This window comes from Mirounga leonina, unplaced genomic scaffold (genome assembly GCF_011800145.1).
Source record: "Mirounga leonina isolate KUSES-001 unplaced genomic scaffold, KU_Mleo_1.0 Mir_170, whole genome shotgun sequence".
Lineage (NCBI taxonomy): Eukaryota > Metazoa > Chordata > Mammalia > Carnivora > Phocidae > Mirounga > Mirounga leonina.
In genome coordinates this window covers 12,267,355-12,288,859 of record NW_023270433.1, presented here as the reverse complement: position 1 = coordinate 12,288,859, position 21,505 = coordinate 12,267,355, and the positions used below count along the sequence as shown (strand labels likewise).

The 21,505-nt window shown below is 41.4% G+C and overlaps 1 protein-coding gene across 3 annotated transcripts in view; it reads left to right on the top strand.

Annotated features, from left to right (window-relative positions):
- Positions 1-21,505, top strand: part of MRRF (mitochondrial ribosome recycling factor) — a 53,585-nt gene that overhangs the window by 9,059 nt on the left and 23,021 nt on the right. For all 3 annotated transcript variants that reach the window (XM_035015884.1, XM_035015886.1, XM_035015885.1), the window contains exons 3-5: positions 4,015-4,170; positions 6,540-6,658; positions 12,519-12,610. In XM_035015884.1, coding sequence (XP_034871775.1) covers positions 4,015-4,170; positions 6,540-6,658; positions 12,519-12,610 — 367 coding nt within the window. The remainder of the gene's footprint in view (positions 1-4,014; positions 4,171-6,539; positions 6,659-12,518; positions 12,611-21,505) is intronic.

The window sequence follows — 21,505 nt, the reverse complement described above, 5'->3', positions numbered from 1 at the left end:
ATTAGCCTTAATGTTAGCCTCTGATATTGCTGGGCATAACTTTCTAGCATTATCCTTGTCCAGTTTTGGTATCAAGACTGTATCAGTCTCATAATATGAGTTGGGGAATTCATCTCTGTCTCAGTCTGTCTCTCAGTGGGATGGTCTGATAAGATCAGGATTAATTGGTTCTTTACATGATTGGTAGAACGTGCCTGTGAAATCATCTGGACCTGGTATTGTATGTGGACAGACTTTAAATCATAGATTCAATTTCTTTAATGGTTATGATGCTGCTTAGATTTTCTCTTTTTTCTTGAGTTAGTTTTAGTAAATTATATGTTTTTAGGAAATTTTTCATTATTTCTAAGTTTTCAAAGTTGTTGGCATAAAGTTGTCGATAATAGTCTCTTAAGATTATTAAAATCTCTAATGTTTTGATAACTGTCTCCTCCTTTTCTTTCTTAATATTGATTTGTCTACTTTCCTTTTGAAGTTTGTTGATTTCATAAGCCTTATTAAAACGAGCTTTTAATTTTGGTGATCTCTCTTTTCTTAGTTTTATTGATTCCTGCCCTTTATTTTTTATTTTTTTCCATGTCCTTCTTTTTCTATCCTTTGAACTGGACAGTTCATTAATTTTCAACCTTTGTTCTTTTCTTATAAGCATGTACAGCTATAAACTTCTGTCTAAATACAACTTCAGGTGCCTCCTAGAAATTTTAGATATACAGTATTTTTATTGCCTTTTTCTAAATAATTTAAGTTTTCATTATGTATTTCTGTAGTCCATGAGTTATTTGGAAGTGTTTAAAATTTTTCAAACATACGCTTTTTGGAGAGTTAGCTTAATCCCACTTCGATCAGAGAATGTGTTCTATATGATATAGATTCTTTGATATTTATTGAGATTTGCTTTGTGGGTTAGAACATGGTTATTTTGTATAAAGGTTCAAGTGTGCTTGAGAAGAATGCATATTTTATTGCTGGGTACAGGATTGTATATATGACCATTAGATTGATTTGGCTAATTTTGTTGATCAAAAATTTTCTATTTATTTTTTTTATTTGCTCAATTTATCAGTTATGAAGAAAGATATTTTGGATGTCCTTGTATGATTATAGATTCATCAGTTTCTCCTTTTCATTCCGTTAATTCTGAGGCTATGTTATGGGGTATATTTAAGCTCAGAATTGTAATATCTTTCTGGTGAATTGTTTTTACTGTCATTATGAAATGGTCTTCATTTTTTCTAATAATGCATTTTGTCTTAAAATCTGTTTTTACGGGGCGCCTGGGTGGCTCAGTCAGTTGGGCGGCTGCCTTCGGCTCAGGTCGTGATCCCAGGGTCCTGGGATCGAGCCCCACATCGGGCTCCCTGCTTGGCGGGAAGCCTGCTTCTTCCTCTCCCACTCCCCCTGCTTGTGTTCCCTCTCTCGCTGTGTCTCTCTAATAAAATATTAAAAAAAAAATCTGTTTTTAGGTATTAATGTAATTGCATCAGCCTTCTTTTATTTAATATTTGCCAGGGTTATAATTTTTCCATTCCTATACATTAAACTTTCTGTAATCTCATGTTTTTGTAAAACCTCTTATGTATTGTATATGACTAGACTTAAAAAGTTCTTACTGAGAATCTCTAACTTTTTTTTTTTTTTAAAGATTTTTTATTTATTTATCTGAGAGAGAGAATGGGAGACAGAGATCATGAGAGGGGGAGGGTCAGAGGGAGAAGCAGACTCCCCGCTGAGCAGGGAGCCCGATGCGGGACTTGATCCCGGGACTCCAGGATCATGACCTGAGCTGAAGGCAGTCGCTTAACCAACTGAGCCACCCAGGCGCCCCAAGAATCTCTAACTTTTAAATGATCTTCTTGGTCTGTTTATATTTCTTGTGTTTACTGAGTATTTGTGTATCATTTTATGTTGTACTTTATCATAGTTTTCTTCGTTTCTTTTTTTCCCCCTCCTTTCTATTGAATTAATCAGATTTCTTTATTTCTCTTTTTTCATCATTGCTGATTTGGAAGTTATACATCTTATTTCTTATTGTTTTAGTAGTTACCCTTAATTTCTGTTTTTAACTTTTTATAGAAATTAAAAAGAATCTATAGAAAAGTACAGCTGTCATAGGAAGCAGCTTGATAATTTTCATAAACTGAAAACCCTTGTGTAATCAGCACCCAGATCAAGAACCAGAACATTTTCAGCATGTCAGAAGTCCCCTTTATGCTCCCTTCTAGTAACTTCCCAGCTTCTACTCCTTGCAGGTAACTGTTATTCAGACTTCTAATGGCATGGGTTAGTTTTGTCTCTTGTACTGTACATTCTTGTATCTGGCTCTTGTATGCACACTCTGTATTCTGGTGTCTAGCCTCTTTGCTCAACGTTATGTTTGTAAGAATCATTTTCTTCTGTGTAGTTGTAGATCTTTCTTTCTCATGGCTATATACTATTTCATTCATATATCCGTCCTGATACTGATAGGCATAACTTAAAATTTTTAACATGCATTCTTAGTTTAAAAAAATCTAAAGTTGCAGATACTATTTCCATTGTTTCTAGCTCCTGTTGTTCTTTGAAAGTATGCTGTTGTTCTGAATTTTGATCCTTTATGGATCACTTGTCTTTTATCTTGGGCTGTTTTCAATACCTCTTTGTCCCTGGTTTTCTGCACTCACAGGATGTCTAGGTATGAATTTACTTTTATTATCCTCTTTGGAACCTGTATTTGTGAATCTGAAGATTCCCATCTTTCATCAGTTTTGAAAATTCTAAGCCATTGTTCTGTTAAGAGCAATAAGGCTTCAAGCATGGTGGTGACACAAGCAAATACATGTTTTTAAAAAATCACTCTGCTGCTTACTGGTTGGTACTTGGGGGAAAACATTTAAATGATTTGTGCTGTAAATTTCTCATCTCCTCTCCCTGTACAAGGGGGACAATAATAATCTCTGTTCTTCCTACCTCGGGGAGCTGCTCTGACTCTCTAATAGAAGAATGTACTTTAAATTGCATTGCAAATTATGATGTGCTGTACAAATATCACAGGATTTAGCTCACTGTAGATGTTCAATAAAATTTGTTATGAATGAATCTCAATAAATATTTGTTGAGTAGTTAACAAGTGTAGGATAGTATTACTTAATATTTTTATTCTTTTTTCCCTTCACTCACCTTCCATGAAGAAAGGCAGGAATATTTGCTTTACTCATGGAAGTGATCTATATCTATAGAACATATATGAAAAATCACCATGGTGGCTTAGGCATAAAATCTAATTTTATTCAGCCCCCATTGCTGTTGATTTTCTGAAATATAACCATTTTTATTACCACTGGTGGTTTTTAATGTTCGTTAACTACTGTTGTTCGTTTTGTCCATCCCAGCTATCAGATACTTTGCATATCCTGTCCTAGTATTCATTTTAAAATGAATTAATGTATTTCCTGTGTCTCCAATTAGATTTTTTGGAGACAATCTAATGGAAAGTTCATGGGTTTAAAATTGGGCAGATCCGGACCAAATCTTGGCTTTACTATTTCATGACCTTGTGACATTAGGCAAGTTACTTTACCTGTTTCATCTTCTGTTTATTTTTCTAAAAAATAAGGAATTCATTTATGGAGTGCCTGCCATATGGATAGTGTTCTTTTAGGTATTTGAATTACTTAATTTGTATCATAGCAACCTGGCAATATAGGTATTAGCCCTGTTTTACAGGTAAGGAACCTGATACTCAGCAGAGTAGAGTAACTTTCCCAGAGTCATAAAACTGGTGTGCATCATAGCCAGTATTTTCACCTGAGGTGTGTCATTATAAAGATTGTGCCTTCACTAGTATCTCAGAAAGTGATTAGCACAGTGTTGGGTACCTAGCGGACAGTCAATGTAGGCTCTCTTTTAGGGCACTGATAATGTATAATCTTTTAGCACTTGGCATTTTTCTCTGCACTTAGTGGCACTTCTTCACTAGTTGTTTATTGTCTCTGTGTCTGCTGCTGTTCTTTTATTCACTGATTGTTGACTTCCTAGCCAAAGGGAAAGGACAACTCCAAACCAGAGTGAATCTTAATGCTGCCTTGGTTGAGGATATAATCAGCTTGGAAGAGGTGGATGAAGAAATGAAGTCTGTGATGGAAGTACTCAAAGATAATTTCAATAAGACTGTCAATATAAGGACCTCACCAGGTTAGTGGCTGAACCAATGTTTTGGAGAGGGGCAGAGTGGAAAGATCATGGCTTTGGCAGAGCTGGGTTTCAGTCCCGGTTTTATTACTTGCTCACTGGTGACCGTGGGCAGTTACTTTACTTTTCTGGTCCGCAGTTTCCTTGTCTAAATTCCCACTTTATAGCTTTGGGGTAGGTATTAAAATAAATGAGGTAACATGCGGAATGGTTGGAGCATAGTGCCTGGCTCATCGTTAACACTACTTTATCCATCCATGTAGCAAATATTTGTCTACTGTGAACTAAGTATTGTGCTGGTACACAGTGGTGAACAAAAACCAGGCATGGTCTTTGCTGTCACGGAATTGCACTCTCAAAAAATGGGAGTTTTATTAAGATTGTACTATATAAGCGCTTCTAGGTATATAATCTCACAGTAACCGACATCTTTGGTCCGACTTTTGCAGTTTGTCCTATTTGGCCATTCTTATCCCTTACTGGGAACCAAGTGGCTGCAAACCTATCCATCTGAGGCATTTCTGTACCCCTGAGCTTGACCAGGAAGATTCCGTTTGGGTTAATAACTTCCTGAAAGTGGCTTTTCTAAGTGGGAAATGTCAGAACTGTCTAGGAGAACTGTTTGCAGATGTGATGGAAGAAGTGAGTTGTCAGCTAATGGTGCAGGCAGGCAGGAAAAATCCAATTGCTGCTAAATTGGCCTTTTGGAAACTGTCATCATCCTAGAGTCAAGCCTGGGACCCCCTCCGAACGTATCTGTGGGAGCTTGGGCTGCTCCTACTCACATCTTGGTTGGGATCGTTCCTAAGGAAACTAGAAAATATTTCGTGAGCTTGTTCTTAAGAAAACCAAGTGAAAAATATACAGCTCCATTTATAAACACCAGCAGAAACATACTGAGTTCAGGGAGACGAGATCCTATGTGAAATCAGAAGACCATTCCGTCATTTGTCAACCTTTGGACTGGGGCATTTCTGCCTTTGCTGACAGTAGAGCGTGCCATTCAATCTCTCCCAACTGTTTATTTTAAACTTGCTTATTATTTTAGGTATGAAACTGATAAAGTGCTTTGTCTCCCCTGTGCTTTCTGGCCTGTTAACATTCTGCAGCCGAAACCAGAGAGCAGTTTGAGAGGAGCTCAGGGAGAAATGTGATACTTAAAATTAGCCAGCAAGCTCTACTCTTGTTGAACTTAAAAAGATGATGGGCCTGGAAAGAGGTTGGGAGTGTAATTTGTTAAATGTTAACCTCTGAGAAAATGAGGGGCAGGAATGAGGCTGAGGGAGATTCTCGCTGGGGACAGATTGAGGGAAAAGGATTTGATGCATTATGTCGCTATGGATTTAGGGAACGGGAAACACCACAATTGCATACTGAAAAGCCCATGTTGCAACTTCTGTGGCATAGGATCTTATGGCAAATCAGGAAGGCTGAGTCAAGATCCATTTTCAAAAGGCCTCCCGTTGGTATTTCCTCTTTGCCTCTTTTTCTTCAAGGTTATGTTTGTGTAACGTTCTCCATAGAACTTGGGGCCATGAAGAGACTGGGTGAAACTGAACTCAGCCAGTCTTTTCTGTGCCAGATTCTTCCATATCTTCTTTCATTACTATCTGAGCCAGCAGGCACTTTTCCTTTCACACCTCCGTCCGTCTACCAGCAAGTTCTGTCTCCAAGGTAGTTGATTGCTTTTGATAGTTGTCTAGGTACAGATTTATCCACGTGTTTGTTCTTGCCCTCTTCCATTCATTTGCCCATCTACACACTCATGTATTCACCAAAACATTATTGAGCACTTAATGCTGTGCTGGTGAATAGGTGCCGTAGATAGAGAAAAGGCATCGTTCCCACTTTTCAAGAGCCTCGAGCCTAATGTGAAGGGATAGACAAGTAAACCAACATGGACAAAACCATATAGCATTATTATAATGTATACAGTAAACATTATACATCCTGGACTCTTCCAGATTGAAGCCCGTGGTATCAACAACCTCCTTGCTTGTGATGACATTAAACTGGTTGAATACTTCAAATTGGATCTTTGGGCCATAAAAGTACTTCATTATTCTAACAACAGTTTGCTGGGACAACACCCAATTTGTCTAAAAGGATTCCTCCCTACCTTTCTCTTTGTGTCTCAGAATGAGCCCTTTATGGTTGGCCACCCTCGTGGATGGTAAGGAAGTCCTCATTCTGTCAACATGTGCGAGCCCTTTCCATCATGTGACACTGCTGCTTCTACAAAGCCCCTTGAACAGTCTTGCCACGTTGATAAGGGATCCCAGAATATTCACTGAATCTGAATTAGGTAGGGACTTAGATGTGGGGCTGTTAAAGTCCTTCTGAATTCTAACACCCTGTGACTTTTCTTCTAGGATCCCTTGATCATATCACTGTGGTAACTGCTGATGGGAAGCTTGCTTTAAACCAGATTGGCCAGATCTCTATGAAGTCGCCACAGCTGATTTTGGTGAATATGGCCAGCTTCCCAGAGGTGAGGTGGCTTTGCCAAAAAGGATTCTTCTTCATGGTCTCTTTTGGAGTGGAGGAGGCTGGGTCAAGTCAGGAGGACGTATTCCCTCCAGCTTGGGATGAAACAAGAGAGAAGGCACAATAAAGGGAACTTCAGGATTTAGGGAAATTCTCTTTTCCTGTTTCTAAATTCCTTTTCTGTTAAACTCAAACACTAAAAGGCCATGCAAGTAATTTAAATACTGAAACAGGCTCCATCTAAGAAAAACAATAGTGGCGATGCAGTGATTGGCGCTTAGCCAGATGGAAGGGGCTGGAGTAAGCAGGAGAACCTGTGCCCTGTCTGAAGGGAGCAGCCTCTGCCCAGCTCCTGCTGATCGTTGCTAGGCAGAAATGTAGACCTGGTCATCAATGTTATCAGATATTAAGGTTTTTATTTCTAGATGAAGCCAGTAACTCAAATTTTTATATAAGAGTGTTAAATGTTGATAACTGATTCACTTTTTTTTTTTTTTTTAAAGACCATGAGACAAAACATATTCATGGGCCAGATTTGGCCTATGGGCCTCCAGTTTGTGATCTCTGCATTACCATTTGGAGCAGACCTTCCGGAATTCATATTCCTTTCAAACTGGACTGGTCATTGTAGAATTGCACAGAGCACAGAGCTTCCAAGGTGTAAAATGGGTTGCATTAGATCACTGCAACCTTGAGGCTATGATTTAAGTCTAGTTGAGGAAATAAATGGGCTTTTACTTGTTGGTCCAGTAGGAATTGACCTGGATTGGGAGTCCTGGAGAACCTGGAACCCAGTCCCACCTCTCCTTCCAGCTGACTGTTTGACCTCCATTTTCTAATCTGTTAATATGAGGTGAAGGAATCTGAGGTCCCTTCCTGTTCCGATGGTCTCTTTCAGTAGTTCTATTCCAGACACCAAAGTAGAACCTGTTGGATTTGACAAACTGGATTAGAAGTATGAGTAAGGGAAAGCCCTTGCTATGAACAAACTGTTTCAAATCAGAGGGCTACTGTAGCTGATGTTCCAGGCACACTTGGCGGGGGGGGGGGGGCTGTTACCACTCCCCCATTCCATTTTCCATACCTCAGTCAGAGTGAACTTTCAAAAATATATATTGGATTATGTCATTATGCTTTAAATTTTTCAGGGGCTTCATGTAATCTTTAAGAAAAAAATTATTGTGGCCTAGAAGGATTTACATTATGATGTGGCCCCTGCCTGTCTCTCATCTCTCTAGTCTCATGCCACTTTCGTCCCTGTACACCTCTCTAGGCACATTGGCCTTTCAGGTCCTCAAACACACCACACCCTTTGCATTCTCAGGGTCTTTGCATATGCTCTTCCCTTTGCTTAGAACACTGTTGTGTGGCTAATTGCTACTCATATTTTGGATCACAGCTTAAATGGCACTTCCTCAGGGAAGCCTTCCCTAATGTGCTTAATCTAAATTATTTGTCCACACTAACCTCTTTTACATAGCGCAGTTCTTTTTCTTCACTGCACTCATCATTAACAGTTAGGCATTTATTTACATCTTTATTTTCCATCTCAAATCCACTAGATTGTAAGCTTGGAATGTAGGAATCATATCTAACGTTGTGTCCAATACCTATCACAGTGCCTGGCATGTGGAAGCACTCAGTCACTTTTCCTCAGGTGCATGAATACTGGTCATTAGATTGATGGAAAGAGGCCACTTTTTCTTGGTGTTACTGAGAAGCAGAGAAATGGACGAAAAGAGAATTGTCAACTCTTTCCCTTTCTGGCTCCCTCTGAATGGCTGAGGCCTTCTGCCTTGTTCATCTAATCCCATAGGCACCGCGAGCCAATTTAGGGAATAGCCTCCTAATTACACAGCTTGAAGACCTCATCAGGCAGACTGCTTTTCAGAGCCAGCCACTTCTGTTATTAAATAGCAAATGGCATTCACAGAAGAAGCACCTGATTGGCCACCAGAGCATCTTATGAGGCAGGAGGAAGTATTAACAGTTTAATTTTTTCTTAGGAAGTTGGAGTATATCTTCACATTTTTCAACCAAAGCATCTTTGCCATTTCTCTTAAGTTGAAATGCTGTGAGTTTTGAAAAAAAACCAAAACCTTCATAATCATCTCAGTAGAGAGGTTTTTTACAAGGACGGAGTGAGGAAGTGTGAGTTACATTGTCTTTTGAATTCCTTTATCTCATCTGGTGTATATATTAAACAAATAGCTCTAACTAAACATTTCCTTCCTCCAGTTTAGAAACTGTCCATAGAGTACCCAGGTTCATAGCTTCAAAATGCTGAGCTAATCCCCTCTGTGTTTATGTAATTCCTTTCTGTTTCAGATGCGGTTGGCTTTCTTTCCAGACCTGAGCGTTTCTGTGTCGTGCCGTAGTGACATGATGCAGATTTACATGCATAATCTTTTCAAATGCATTGAGGACAGAAAACTGTGTTGCATTTGTTTAACATGTGTCCTGCTTGATAAATGATACACACTGTTGCTGCCTTCCATAAACTTGCCTGCAGCTAGAGTTAATGATGGGAAAGGAAAGAAGGGAGTCAAAACCACAGCTTGATTTGAACAAAGCAAATGAAAAAAAAAGAAAAAATCTACAGGCTCCACTCCTGTTCTTGTGGAAGGAAGAAAGCTAATGTGTATTGAGTGTCTACTATGTTGCCAGGCATTACTTTCTCCTGTTTTGTTCAGTGATCGACATAGGTCCTTGCTAAGATGAAGCATTATTTATTCCATTTTATAGATGAGGCTCAGAGAAGTTAAATATCTTCCCCAGGTTCACACTGTAAGGATAGAGTCAAGATTTGAACACGGGTCTTTTTGACACTAAAGCCTGTGTTCCTTTCACCATTCCTACAGTAAGTAATTCAGCAAATATTTATTGAGTTTCTGCGAGTTATTAGGCTCTATTTGAGGTGTTGGGAATTCACTGATTAAGACAGCCAGGGTTCCTGCCTTCATAGACCTTGCACGTGAGGGACTCGTTGGGATATAAAGAGAATGGAAGGCCGGTAATTAAAATGGCCCTAGCAAAGTTGACTTGGACCCACATTGTCAAAGTTCTTGTTCACCTGTCTACAAAACTTTTATCATCTTTCATCCTTTAACCTAGATTAGCTCAAGAACAGCAATAGCAGACATTGCTAATTGATCACAGGACTCTTTCTTGCCTGACCCTAGATGGGGTCGATGAGCTTTCTCCACACAGTACTCTAAGCAGCTACAACCAGTTGGTCAGTGTTGCTGTTTGAGAAAAGCCCATTTGCTGGTCAGCATCCCTTCAGTAAGGGGGTACAGGCTGAGATGGAAGTGCAGTAGAAATAAGTGCCTTTTTGTCTGAGCCATGAATAGTTCAGAAGTCATGTTGGAAAAATAACTGTGATTCCCTGAATTTCTGTATCCTACCATATCAAACGAAAGTTTACATATTTAGAATATTTTAGAAGAAGTACCTCTTTTAATAGGTTTTTTGCAAATGAAACCTCTCTTGATTCATAATTTTTCTGCATATGAAAGGACAGAACAAGTAAAGTATAATATAAAGTTTTAGGGGGGTTATATACATGAAGTATAAGTAAGGAGTTGAGTTTTTCTAATTGATCTAAGCCAGTTCATTATCTACCTATTCAACGTATGTTTACTGAGCACTTACCATGTACCTGGCACTGTAATTATACTGGGAAGACGTACATATTGAGGCATAGTTCCTGCCCAGCTTGGAAGCAGCTGTGGGTGTTCCCATGCCTATGGGGGAAGGTTGTATGGAAAGACTGGGGACCAGACGGCCAAAGGCAGTTGATGGCGGTGGGATGTGACAGCTGAGTTCTCGGTCATTCAGGGAGAAGCTTCAGAAAAGGGGGTTTCGGAGACTTGAGATCAGGTCACTTCAAAGTAGAGATTCTCCCTTTATTGCTAACTTTAGAAATGGAAGAAAATTTCATTTCTTTATCCAGCTCTTTTATTTACCTTGACCGTTCCCTTTGTACACCAGACCAATTCCAAATTATTTTTGGCTACTTTATTTATTTATTTATTTATTTATTTGTTTGTTTATTTATTTATTTATTTATTTATTTTTAAGATTTTATTTTTAAGTAATCTCTGCACCCAATGTGATTTACAACTCCCAAGATAAGAGTCGCATGCTCCACCAACTGAGCCAGCCAGGCACTCCTATTTTTGGCTATTAAAAAAAAAAAAAAATCAAATTCCCCATGTCTCAGTTACTGAATACAGTGAGCTAATAGATCTGGAAGAAAATTCGAAGTAATGTCATTGGATGGAGAGTTGAGGTGCCCGGAGTCTCCTCCTAACTTGGCCAGTAATCGGAAGTATGTGGGCAAGGTCCTCGCTCCCTTGTTCTTGGCTCTCAGGGAAGACCGCATATGTGTGGAGGGTCCCTGTATACATACGGAAGGAACTGTACTTGATTATGTCAGAGATCCCTTCCAGCTCCAGTAGTCTGTGGTTAGAGGTACCATTTTAAGAATTTACTATTTTAAGCAGTGGTTACACTGTTGTATTCTGTGTACAGCCTCCCAAAGGGATGATTCATCTGCATGTGGACTTCCGGTTTGTCTTTTTGACCTTATGGTAACACCTTAAGTCCCTGTAGAGTTAAGATCATGTTAAGATGAAATGGATAAGCTTTTTAGGTACTCTCTCAAAAATCAAAACAAAACCTAGAAAAGTAAAATAGGTGTGCAGTCATTAAACCACGAAGTCTAGGGAGGAACTCGAGGTCAAGAATTGGCCCTGTGAATCCAAGTGAAGTAGATTGGCTTTGGTCAAACGTGAAATTCTTTGAAAATGTCAGAGGCCTTTTTTCATGAATTCCACATTGTGATGTCAAGGAAAGTAACTTTCTTCCACACTGCTTTATTTTATCCTTTAGGATTTCATAGCAGGTGTAGTTATACTGTTGCTTGAGGTGAGGTGACCCACACCTTGGGAAATCAATGTACCATTGTGCCACCTAGCCCAGTAGAGAGCAAGACTGTATCGGAGAAGAACCTGAAGGATGCCAGGTGGGACAGCAGTGCATCAGCTGAGTGATGACATCAACTCAGCCTTGTTCGGAGGATTTGTGCATTCTTACCTTTATATAATAAGTTCATATGATAAGGCCCCTTGCCTGGGTGTCACTGTGTGCCAGGCACAGAGCCAGGGCATTGTTCATGTTATCTCATTTAATCCTCTGTGAGGTTTAGGTGCCTTGTGGTCTTAGATTATAACATGGAGATTCAGAGAGGTCAGGATTGTTGGCCCGGGTCACATGGTTAGTGGAGCTAGGATTTGGACTGAGCTCTTTCTGACCCTAAAGCCCATGCTGCCTTTCCTAGAGCACCTACCAGCAGAGACTCATTGCTCATTCCAAAACGTGAGTGAGGTTGGTGTGAATGTAGATGCGAATGAGTTAAATTTATTTACTCATTCCAAATCGGCACTGGTATATTTTGAGTGTAAAATGTCAACTGGAATTTTTAATGTATAAAATCTTTCATCTGTCTTTACACCAATCTTTGCACAGACCAGCCCCCCTCCCTTGAGGATTTATTGTGGTTTTGATCTGTGTTGCCTCAAACCATTGAAATCTTTTCAAAGAAGCAGAGCTGTTTTCTTTTTATTTTTTCCTTCTCTTTGCTTTTCTTCCCTCCCGCAGTACACTGGTACTAGGAGTGGACATAGTTTGCTATTCAGCTTGATCAAAGCACTCTACACCAATGTAACTTCCTGATCTTACTGGTAACAGAACTAAATGTTTCCATGTTCTGCCAAGATGGGTTGCCAGTTATCGACAGAGGGCTTGCATCTGGTAATAATTATTTACTAATTCTGTTTACCTTTTGATCTGGTTTTCAGTGTACAGCTGCAGCTGTCAAGGCTATAAGAGAAAGTGGAATGAATCTGAATCCAGAAGTGGAAGGGACGCTAATTCGGGTACCCATTCCCAAGTAAGTTTGGTTGAAATTCACATATTTTGGTGGAATAGGGTGGTTGTCCTTGGAAGGAAACCAATACATCAAGATACTGTTAGGCTGGTAGCATACCTTACCTGTACTCTCATTCTGGCAAACTCCAACATCTTTTGAGATCCAGTTTACTGATTCAGAAATATTTATTGAGTGCCTACTATGTACTAGGCGCTGGGAGATGCAGCAGTAAACCTGCAAAGTCCTTGTCTGTGCATGTGTTCTGGTTGGGAAGGTAGGACACAGGGCGCCTGGGTGGCTCAGTTGGTTAAGCGACTGCCTTCGGCTCAGGTCATGATCCTGGGGTCCCGGGATCAGGTCCCGCATTGGGCTCCCTGCTCGGCGGGGAGCCTGCTTCTCCCTCTGACCCTCCCCCCTCTCATGTGCTCTCTCTCTCTCTCATTCTCTCTGTCTCAAATAAATAAATAAAATCTTTAAAAAAAAAAAAAGGTAGGACACATAAATAGAGTCATTCCAGATAATGAAATGCTGTGAGGAAAGAAAAGGTGCTGGGACCCAATAGAGCAACTTGATGAGGGTGATGGTGGAGGGATAACTTCAGCCTGGGAAGACTCTTTAAGGAGGTAAGATTTTTGCTGAGCTGAATGGTGAGGAAGAGCCAGCCTCAGGGAAGAGCTTTTCAGGCAGAGTGAACAGCCAGCACAAAGGCCCCAAATCAGAATAGACCTCAACACTTGTCATCTCCAACCCATGCTCCTTGAAGAGTTATTTTTTTACATTAGTCCTTGTTTGTTGAAAAATTTGGCATTAGAACAGAATATTGTTAATTATATAAATAGAACTTAGAGTTTTGAGTGAGTAAAAATGTATGTTTATTTTTAAATTAAAAAAGAAAAGAAATAACAAGACCTTGGCATGTTTGAGAACGCGAAAGCCAGTGTTTCTGAAACTCAGGGAGGGCGGCAGAGAGAGTGGTAGGAGAGGCTTCTCAGGCTGTGGTAAGGAGTATGTGGGCTTTACTCTAATTGAAATGGGAAACGACTGGAAGAGTTTAAGCAGAGCGATCTGATCAGATGTTGACTTTTTGAGGGTCTCTCTGGCTGTGGACTAACAAATGGAACATGGGGGGACAGGGTAGACACAAGAATAGTCAGGAGTCAACCGTGATGGCCCAGGTGAGTTAGGAATCTTCGAAGATTCCAAACCTGTGAAGATTCCAGAGCAGGCAGATGTTTCTCCTTCTGTCATCTTGTCGCCTAATTATCTTTAAGTCCCTCTTCCTACACAGTGCCTCACAGACAGCAGATCCCAAATCAACATTGAATTAATTCATTTAGTCATTCAACACATATTTATTAAGCACTAACTACATGCCAGGCACTTTTCCTAGTGGCTGAGCCAAAGCAGTAAACAAAATAAACAACAAAAAGCTGCTGTCCTCCTGGGCTTACCTTCTAGTTGAGTAGGCACAGTAAACAGAAAGACAGATAAATACATGATGTAATGTCGTGTGATGATAAGAACTATGAAAAAGAATAAGAGGGGTGTGGGGATAGGGAATCGGGGGGTTTTATTGTAGATAGGAAGGTTCAGAAAGGAAGTGGCTTTTTTTTTTTAAAAGGACTTATTTATTTTAGAGAGCGAGAGAGAGCACACATGGGGGCGGGGGCAAAGGGAGAAGGAGAGAGAGAGAATCTCAGGCAGACCCCATGCTGAGCGTGGAGCCCGAAGCCTGAAGTGGGGCTTGATCTCATGACCCTGAGATCATGACCTGAGCTGAGATGAAGAGTCAGACGCTTAGCTGACTGACCCAGCCTGGCGCCCCAAAAGGAGGTGACATTTGAGCAGAGACCTAAGTGAAATTAATGAATGAAGCCTCCAAGTAATTAGAGGGGAAATAGGGTCTTTTTATGCTACACATCGTCCTGTATTTCTTTACATATATTACCTCACTTCTCACACAATCCCTGTTTATTGCAGGTATGGAAATTTAGGCTCAGAGAGGTTAAGTAATATCTCTGAGATCAGTCAGCTTATGCTAAAGCTGGGACCTAAGCCCAGGTTTCGTTGATTCTAAAGCCCCATGATGTACCCATGCTAGCAACAAGAATCAATCCCAACACTTAGAGTCCACTAAACTTTTTTCCTGCTTTATGGCCAGAAAGTGGCTGTCTTATTCCATTGTGTTCTCGGTGTTCTGTAAGTCAGAATTAACACTGTGCTTTGAAATCTGTGAATTTGGAGCAATATAACCTAGTGTTTAAGAACCAAGTAGACCTGAATTCAAGTCCAGTACCTGTTTGCTTGGTTAGTTCATTAATTTGCTCAGCAAATTTTTACAAATGGATCATGTGTCAGGCTCTGTGCTAGGGGCTGGGCATATATGAACCTGATGTTTGTCTTCATGGAGGTCACAGGCTGTGGCCAGGCCCCTTCTTTATATCATCTACAGCTTATCTGTGGCGTTTACTATTACCTACAGTTTACAGATGAAAACATTAAAATTCAAAGAAATTAAGGGACTTGCCCAAGATCACATGGCCAGTAAGTTGCAGTCAGGATTCGAATCCTCAGTTTTTCTGTTACTAGAGTACATGCTCTTGATCCTGCACTGTCTTTATAGATGGGTAATCCTGGAAAGTGCTAAGTGTGTTCATGACATCAGATGTAAGACTTGCAACTGGAATGGATAGTAGTCAGCAGATTTGTTTTTTAGTTCCCGTTCTTTTGTTTGTGAAATCTTGGAAAAACCACTTAACCTCCTTGAGCCTCAGTTTCCTTGTACACCAGATGAAGAGATTATTCTCAGTGGCCTGCCGCGTCCCTCTGGAACTTTAAAATTCTGTGGATGCTGTGAATTTATGCTGCTAAATGCTCATTGCTGACTCATTGCTGACTTGGATTCTTCTGAGAGTGGCCCGGTTGTGTATCATATTATTCTTTCAAAGATCCAGTTGACATAATGTGCACCTCTGCAGCCCTACAGAGTTAATGATTGCCCTTGTGCATTGTATGTAAGTTTGAAGGATCAGTGAGTTTTACTTAAATTTCCAAAGTCTTGGGGATCTGTTACATTGTATTTTACATTATTTTATGTTGCTTAATGGGAGTAATCTAAGAGAAAGTTGACGGACCGAAACCGTCTGCTCCTGCAAACCTCATTTTTTATATACTTACTTCCCTTTGACAAGGTGGTAAGGTCATGAGGCCCCTTACTGAATTATACGTTTGGTAGTTTTCCAGATAAAAAATGAATGATCTGTTCTTCATTATGGAGGCAGTGTCATATGAGAGGATAAAGGTTGATTTAGACATAAAGAAGGACGAAGGTTTTTATTTGGTTTTGGCAGTGACTTCCATATGACCGTGGGTACGTCACCCTAGCAGCCTGCTGCCTTCTAGTTCCTTACTTGTAAAATAAGTGAAATAATACATAATGATAGGTAGAGATTTGGTGGGATTAGTAGAGAAAATAGATTAAGTCGTATGATCTCCTTAGAGGAAAGAAATTATATAAATATAAGAAATCGATATTATTTCAGTAAACTTAATTTTCTAGATAACATAATTGTAGTTTAGGAGAAAGGAAGAAGTGAGGAAGGGAACTAATATGTTGAGTACCGATTATGTCTCAGGACCTGGTAGGTGCTTGAGCTACGTGGGGAAAGTATCATGGTTAAATTTCTGCCTTGGTACCACAGAAGCATGCAGTTGAGTTCATCCTGTCCTCCTTTTTAGCTGGGTGCCAATGGCAGCTGTCCCCACCTCTCTGAGACTCAGGGAGGTCATCTGTAAAATATTCATAGGACCTGCCTTCTGTGGTTTTTGGGAGATTTCAGTGAGATAATGTACACAAAGATTTTGATGCTTAGCCAGTACCCAGTGAATGCTAGCAAATGTTCCTCCATTCCCTTTCATAAATAGGCAAGAGCACCATTCCCTTTTAATGGTGAGGAAGCTGAGATCCAGAGAAGAGGGCTGTTGGTTCCGGGTCAGATAGCTGGTAATTGGCAAAGCTGTGAAGAGGAAAATAATACGCCAAAGCTTCTATTAGGAGGTTGGGAGGTGTGAGGGAACCAGAAGCATCGGAGATATATTATATTCCGAGCATCAGATTCTGATTATAAAATTTCAAGTTTAGTTCTAGGAAAATTTGCCTTTCCTGATCGATCTTGATTCTTCCTCTGCCTAATGATCAGTCTGCAAGTTTTCTGGCCTTAACTCTGGCTGCCCAGAGCTAAGTTTTATTTGCAGTTGCAGCAGATCATGGCTAGGACCTCGTCCTCATTATACTCCTCTGATTCTTAGATTCTTATTTAAATGAGTCAACGGAGTATGTGGCTCATACTAGAATCTGCTCTGATCCTTTTGGGAAAGAGGGAGAAGATAAATCCTAAGTTGGCAACAGGTCAGGCTTGGAGTCCTCTTTCACCGCCTCTGGGACTGCAGCCCCAACTGGCTGTGCCCAGGTTCTTCTCGTGGCTGTCCTCGGTACAGTGACACTGAGCCTCAGAGGCTGGCTTTTGTCTGTACCCACGGGCAGTGTGTACAGCTTTTGTTTTCTCCTCTGGCCAGTGTTCTTTCATCTAGAGAAGTCAGCTTACTGGATAGATTCTTTGATCATTCCTGTTAATGTTTCAGATTCAGTGAAACCGTTCCTTCTACTTTTTCTTTCCTATCTATGTAATCCCATTTGGGGTACTGTTTATTAATCACCTGCTCTGCACGTGTAGTGCCTGAGGGTGCTGTGCTGGATGCCTTATAGTTTCTCCCCGAATTCTCACAACACTCTGATGAGGTCAGGAGACTGTTCTTATGCCTGTTTGACCGGTGAGGTGCCTGAAGCTCACGGAAGTAAACACCCATCATCAAAAGCTGTAAGTGGCAGAAGCAGGATTAGAACTCAAATCTTTTTGGGGCGCCTGGATGGCTCAGTCGGTTAAGCCTCTGCCTTCGGCTCGGGTCATGATCCCAGGGTCCTGGGATCGAGCCCCACATCGGGCTCCCTGCTCGGTGGGAAGCCTCCTTCTCCCTCTCCCACTCCCCCTGCTTGTGTTCCCTCTCTCGCTGCCTCTCTCTGTGTCAAATAAATAAATAAAATCTTTAAAAAAAAAAAAAAAGAACTCAAATCTTTTTTTACTGCCTTTTTCCCTGTTCTGGTCTCCTGATGGCAGGTCTCTCTGGAACATCACTCTTTCACTGCACTGAGTGAAGTGATCGGGGACCCTGAAAAGTTTTGAGCAGGAGATCTTTTTCATCAGGCCAGATTTCCGCCCTGACCCCATTCACATCTTTATTATGCCCCCAAACAAGCACACAGACCCACATTCCATTGCTCATCAGTTTACCAAATTTCAGTGAGAAAACCACACAAAGTAGAATGAGGCTGCTTGTTGGAGAGTGCTGACCTCATGTCTGCCTTTAGAGAAACCTGTAAGGAATCATGAATTCACTGAAGAAATAAAAGTACGTGTGATTGACTCACTCCCTGCTGAGGTTGCATTCTTCCTTGATTGTCCCCCTCTGTCGTTATTTTTCATCAATGTCCGCATTGATTTTATTTTAAATAGAATTAAAGAAAAAATTAAAATACCTCCATCCTGTTCTCCATGGGGAACCACTCTTAGCACCTTGATTTCCTAGACTTTTTTCTATGCAGATTGAAACACGTGTCTGTATCTCCTCCATTTTTCCTGTAATGATAAGGGATTAAATTACATACACTGTTCTGCACTTTTTTTTTAACTTAACAATGTGTCATTACTCTCTGATGAGAATTCCTCCGCACTCTTTTTAAAGGATGCATAGCAGTTGCATTTTACGCACAGCATTAACTAGTTTGCAGTTGTTGAATGTGTTGGTTGTTGAAAGTTTTTCTCTTTTACTAACTGTGTCATAAGGCTCTTCAAGGTTTGCTTCCGGTTCTACTGGGAGTAGGAAGTGGTAGGGCGGGGGGACTGTAATCTGGAAACAAGGGAACGGGGGAGCCTTAGTACAGCTGTTGCTGCTTGATTGTCTCAGTGCTCGTTTGCAACAGTGGGCTGCATATTGCTGAGCTTCTTAGCAACGTGGACATTTCAGAGCCAGACAGCCATCTGCAGCGCACCCAGGTGACCCTCTAGGGCTGCTCAGATCCCCACTGCTTTACTCAGTCTATTGATTTAAATGTTAAATTCATCCCAAAACACCCTCATAGAAACTTCCAGAATAATGTTTGACCAAATACCTGGGCACCCTGTGGCCTAGTTAAATTGACACATAAAATTCGCCATCATAGTTTTATAGACCGTTATAAGGATTTTGGCTTTTGTTTGGAATGAAATGGGAAGTTACCGGAGGGTTTTGAGCTAGGGAGTGACATGATCTGAGTTAGGTTTTGAAAGGCTCATACCGGTTGCTCTTTTGAGAATTCTGCCATAGGAAGGCAAGGATGAAAGCAGGGTCCAGTTAGGAGCTATTGCAGTAACCCAGGCATGATGATGGCCTGGATAGCTTAGTAATGGTGGAGTTGGTAAGAAGTGGTTGAATTCCAGATACGTTTTATAGAAAAAGCTGCCTGGATTTGCTGGCAGGTTGGTTGTGAATTTAGAAAAAGAGGACTCAGAGATGCCTCCAAGGTTTTTGATCTGAGCACCTGGAAGGATGGAAGTGCTACTCACTGACAGGGCAGATTGTGGGAGGGCCAGTTGGGGGTAAGCGAAGGACAGGTTTTGTATGTGTTTATTTTGAGATACTGTGAGATCTAAGTGGAAAGGTCAAGTAGGCTGTTTGATCTATAAGCTTAGAGTTCAGAGGACAGGTGTGGGCCAGAGAAATCTGGGTGACGTGAGCCTATAGAGGAGGCTGTGAAATTAGGTGAGATTATTTTATAGAGTGATGTAGGTCATGAAGAGAAGGGGTTTGGTGGATATGGCCTTGATGGTCCACTTCAAGATTTATGGGTGAGGGAGGTGAGGAGGAGCCAGCAAAGGAGACTGAGACTAAGTGGCCAGAGAACCCGGAAGACATAGGTCCAGGAAACTGAGCAAAGCGGTTTAAAGAGGAGGGAGTCATTGGCCATGCTGAACATGGCCGATGAGTCCAGGGAGAGAAGGTGTGAGAATGATCACTGGTTTTAGTGACCTGATTTATCCACCACTTAATCTCTAGGTATAAAGGAAAGCACAAGGGCTTTGGGGTTCAAATCCCTGTTCTGTCACTCTGTGTACGTCAGCTTGGGTCCTATGAGAAGCAGATGCCAGGACAGAATCAGATGTGTAAGAGGTTTATGGGAGGAAATGCCTGTGATAGAGACAGAGTACAGGTCTGCCACCAGTGAAGAAAGGAAGAGTTGGGGACTGGGTGGGAGGAGACCCCCGACAGTGCACCTCTGAGAAAGTCACCCAGGCTGAAGGGGCGTTCCTGAGTAGATTGCCTGTTAAAGGAGCACCTCTGTCATGTATGGCCAGTGCCTAGCAGTCTGGGGAATGTGCCCACTGCTTAATTATTAGAAGCCTCAGCTTCCTTATCTGTAAAATGGGAATCATTTCTATGGTTGTGAGGAGTAATGGGATATCCTATGTGGTACTCTCAGTGTGGGGCTTGGCATGTCATAGATACCTAACCAATTTTAATTCCTTTATCTTATAGTATGTGGCACTAATTCTCCTAATAAAAGAGTTCTTGGAAACATTATTTTTCTGATTATTTGGAAGTGAGACCAATGATATGTTACTTCTGTTTAGTGATTGCTCTTTTGGTCCTTAACTCTCTCCCTCTTCCTCACCACCTCCCTCCCCCAACCTCATGTTCATTTTTTTCTATCTTTTCCCCCACTTTTAGGGGTGGGAGGAGTTGCGTCATGATGTTGTAATTATTTTGGAACTTCAATTGCTCAGGAATACTATAGTTTGATTGTTAGTGAGCATTCAGTTTGTTCTTTGAATGTGAATTATGGCAAATAAGACCTCCTAGAAGGTATATCCTGAATAAGAAAATCTGAGGACCAGTCCTGGCTGTGGTGTGACGTTTGCTTTGTGTTTCTGGTGAGCAGAGGGACCTTGGCTCTTCTTAACACCCCCAGCCCACTGAGCTGCTTGGCAAGGCCTCCCAACAGTCAGACAGTTGCCATTGTCAACTCCCACTTTTCCTTCGGGCATCATCGGGGATGATAGACCTTATGCCCAGGTAGGCTCCTTCCCTCAGACTTCATTCTGAGGTGACAGCATGGAGGAGAATTCTACTTAGGCTCGGACCATGGTGTTTCACCAGATTCCAGTAAAAAGCCCTGTGTTACAGTTCTCGTAGCCCAAATCCCCTTTCCCAAGTACTTTTCCCCCACTATATCCTGACATATGGTTTCTCATGAACGATGACCAGGTTTCTTCCAGGGAGAGCAAGCCAGGTAAGGCAAGGTAGGATGGTCCCCAGGCTGAGTTCACCAGGGGCGGGGAGCCACGGTGCAGCCAGGGAAAGGCAGCATGGAAAGCTGGGGGAGCCAAGGTTACCGTCAGAAAAACCGTGAAAAGGAAACCAATGAAGAGAGCTATGTGACCTTACACTGGTTATTTCAGTTCTCTGAGTCTCAGTGTCCTCATCTGTAGAATGGGATAATAGCCACATTTACTTTGAGGCAGATGTACTGGGGGACACTCCTGAGACGGATAAAGGGGAGGGGGAGCAGGAGTAGAGGGGAGAGCCTTTGGACCGTGACACAGGCCGGACACCCGTGAAGAGAGGAAAGTCAGGCAGTGAGGGTGAATGTTAGTTTTTAAGTGGTCGCCGTCAAAGTACCCGGTGTCACAGAGCATTCCTGTGACCTTCCCTGCGTAGTGATTGCACACGGTCGCAGGGAGCAGTGTCAGCGCTGCCGATCCCCAGGTGAGGAAATGGGCGTGCCTCCCATCCTGACGCTTTCCGTCCAGGAGACGAGCACTG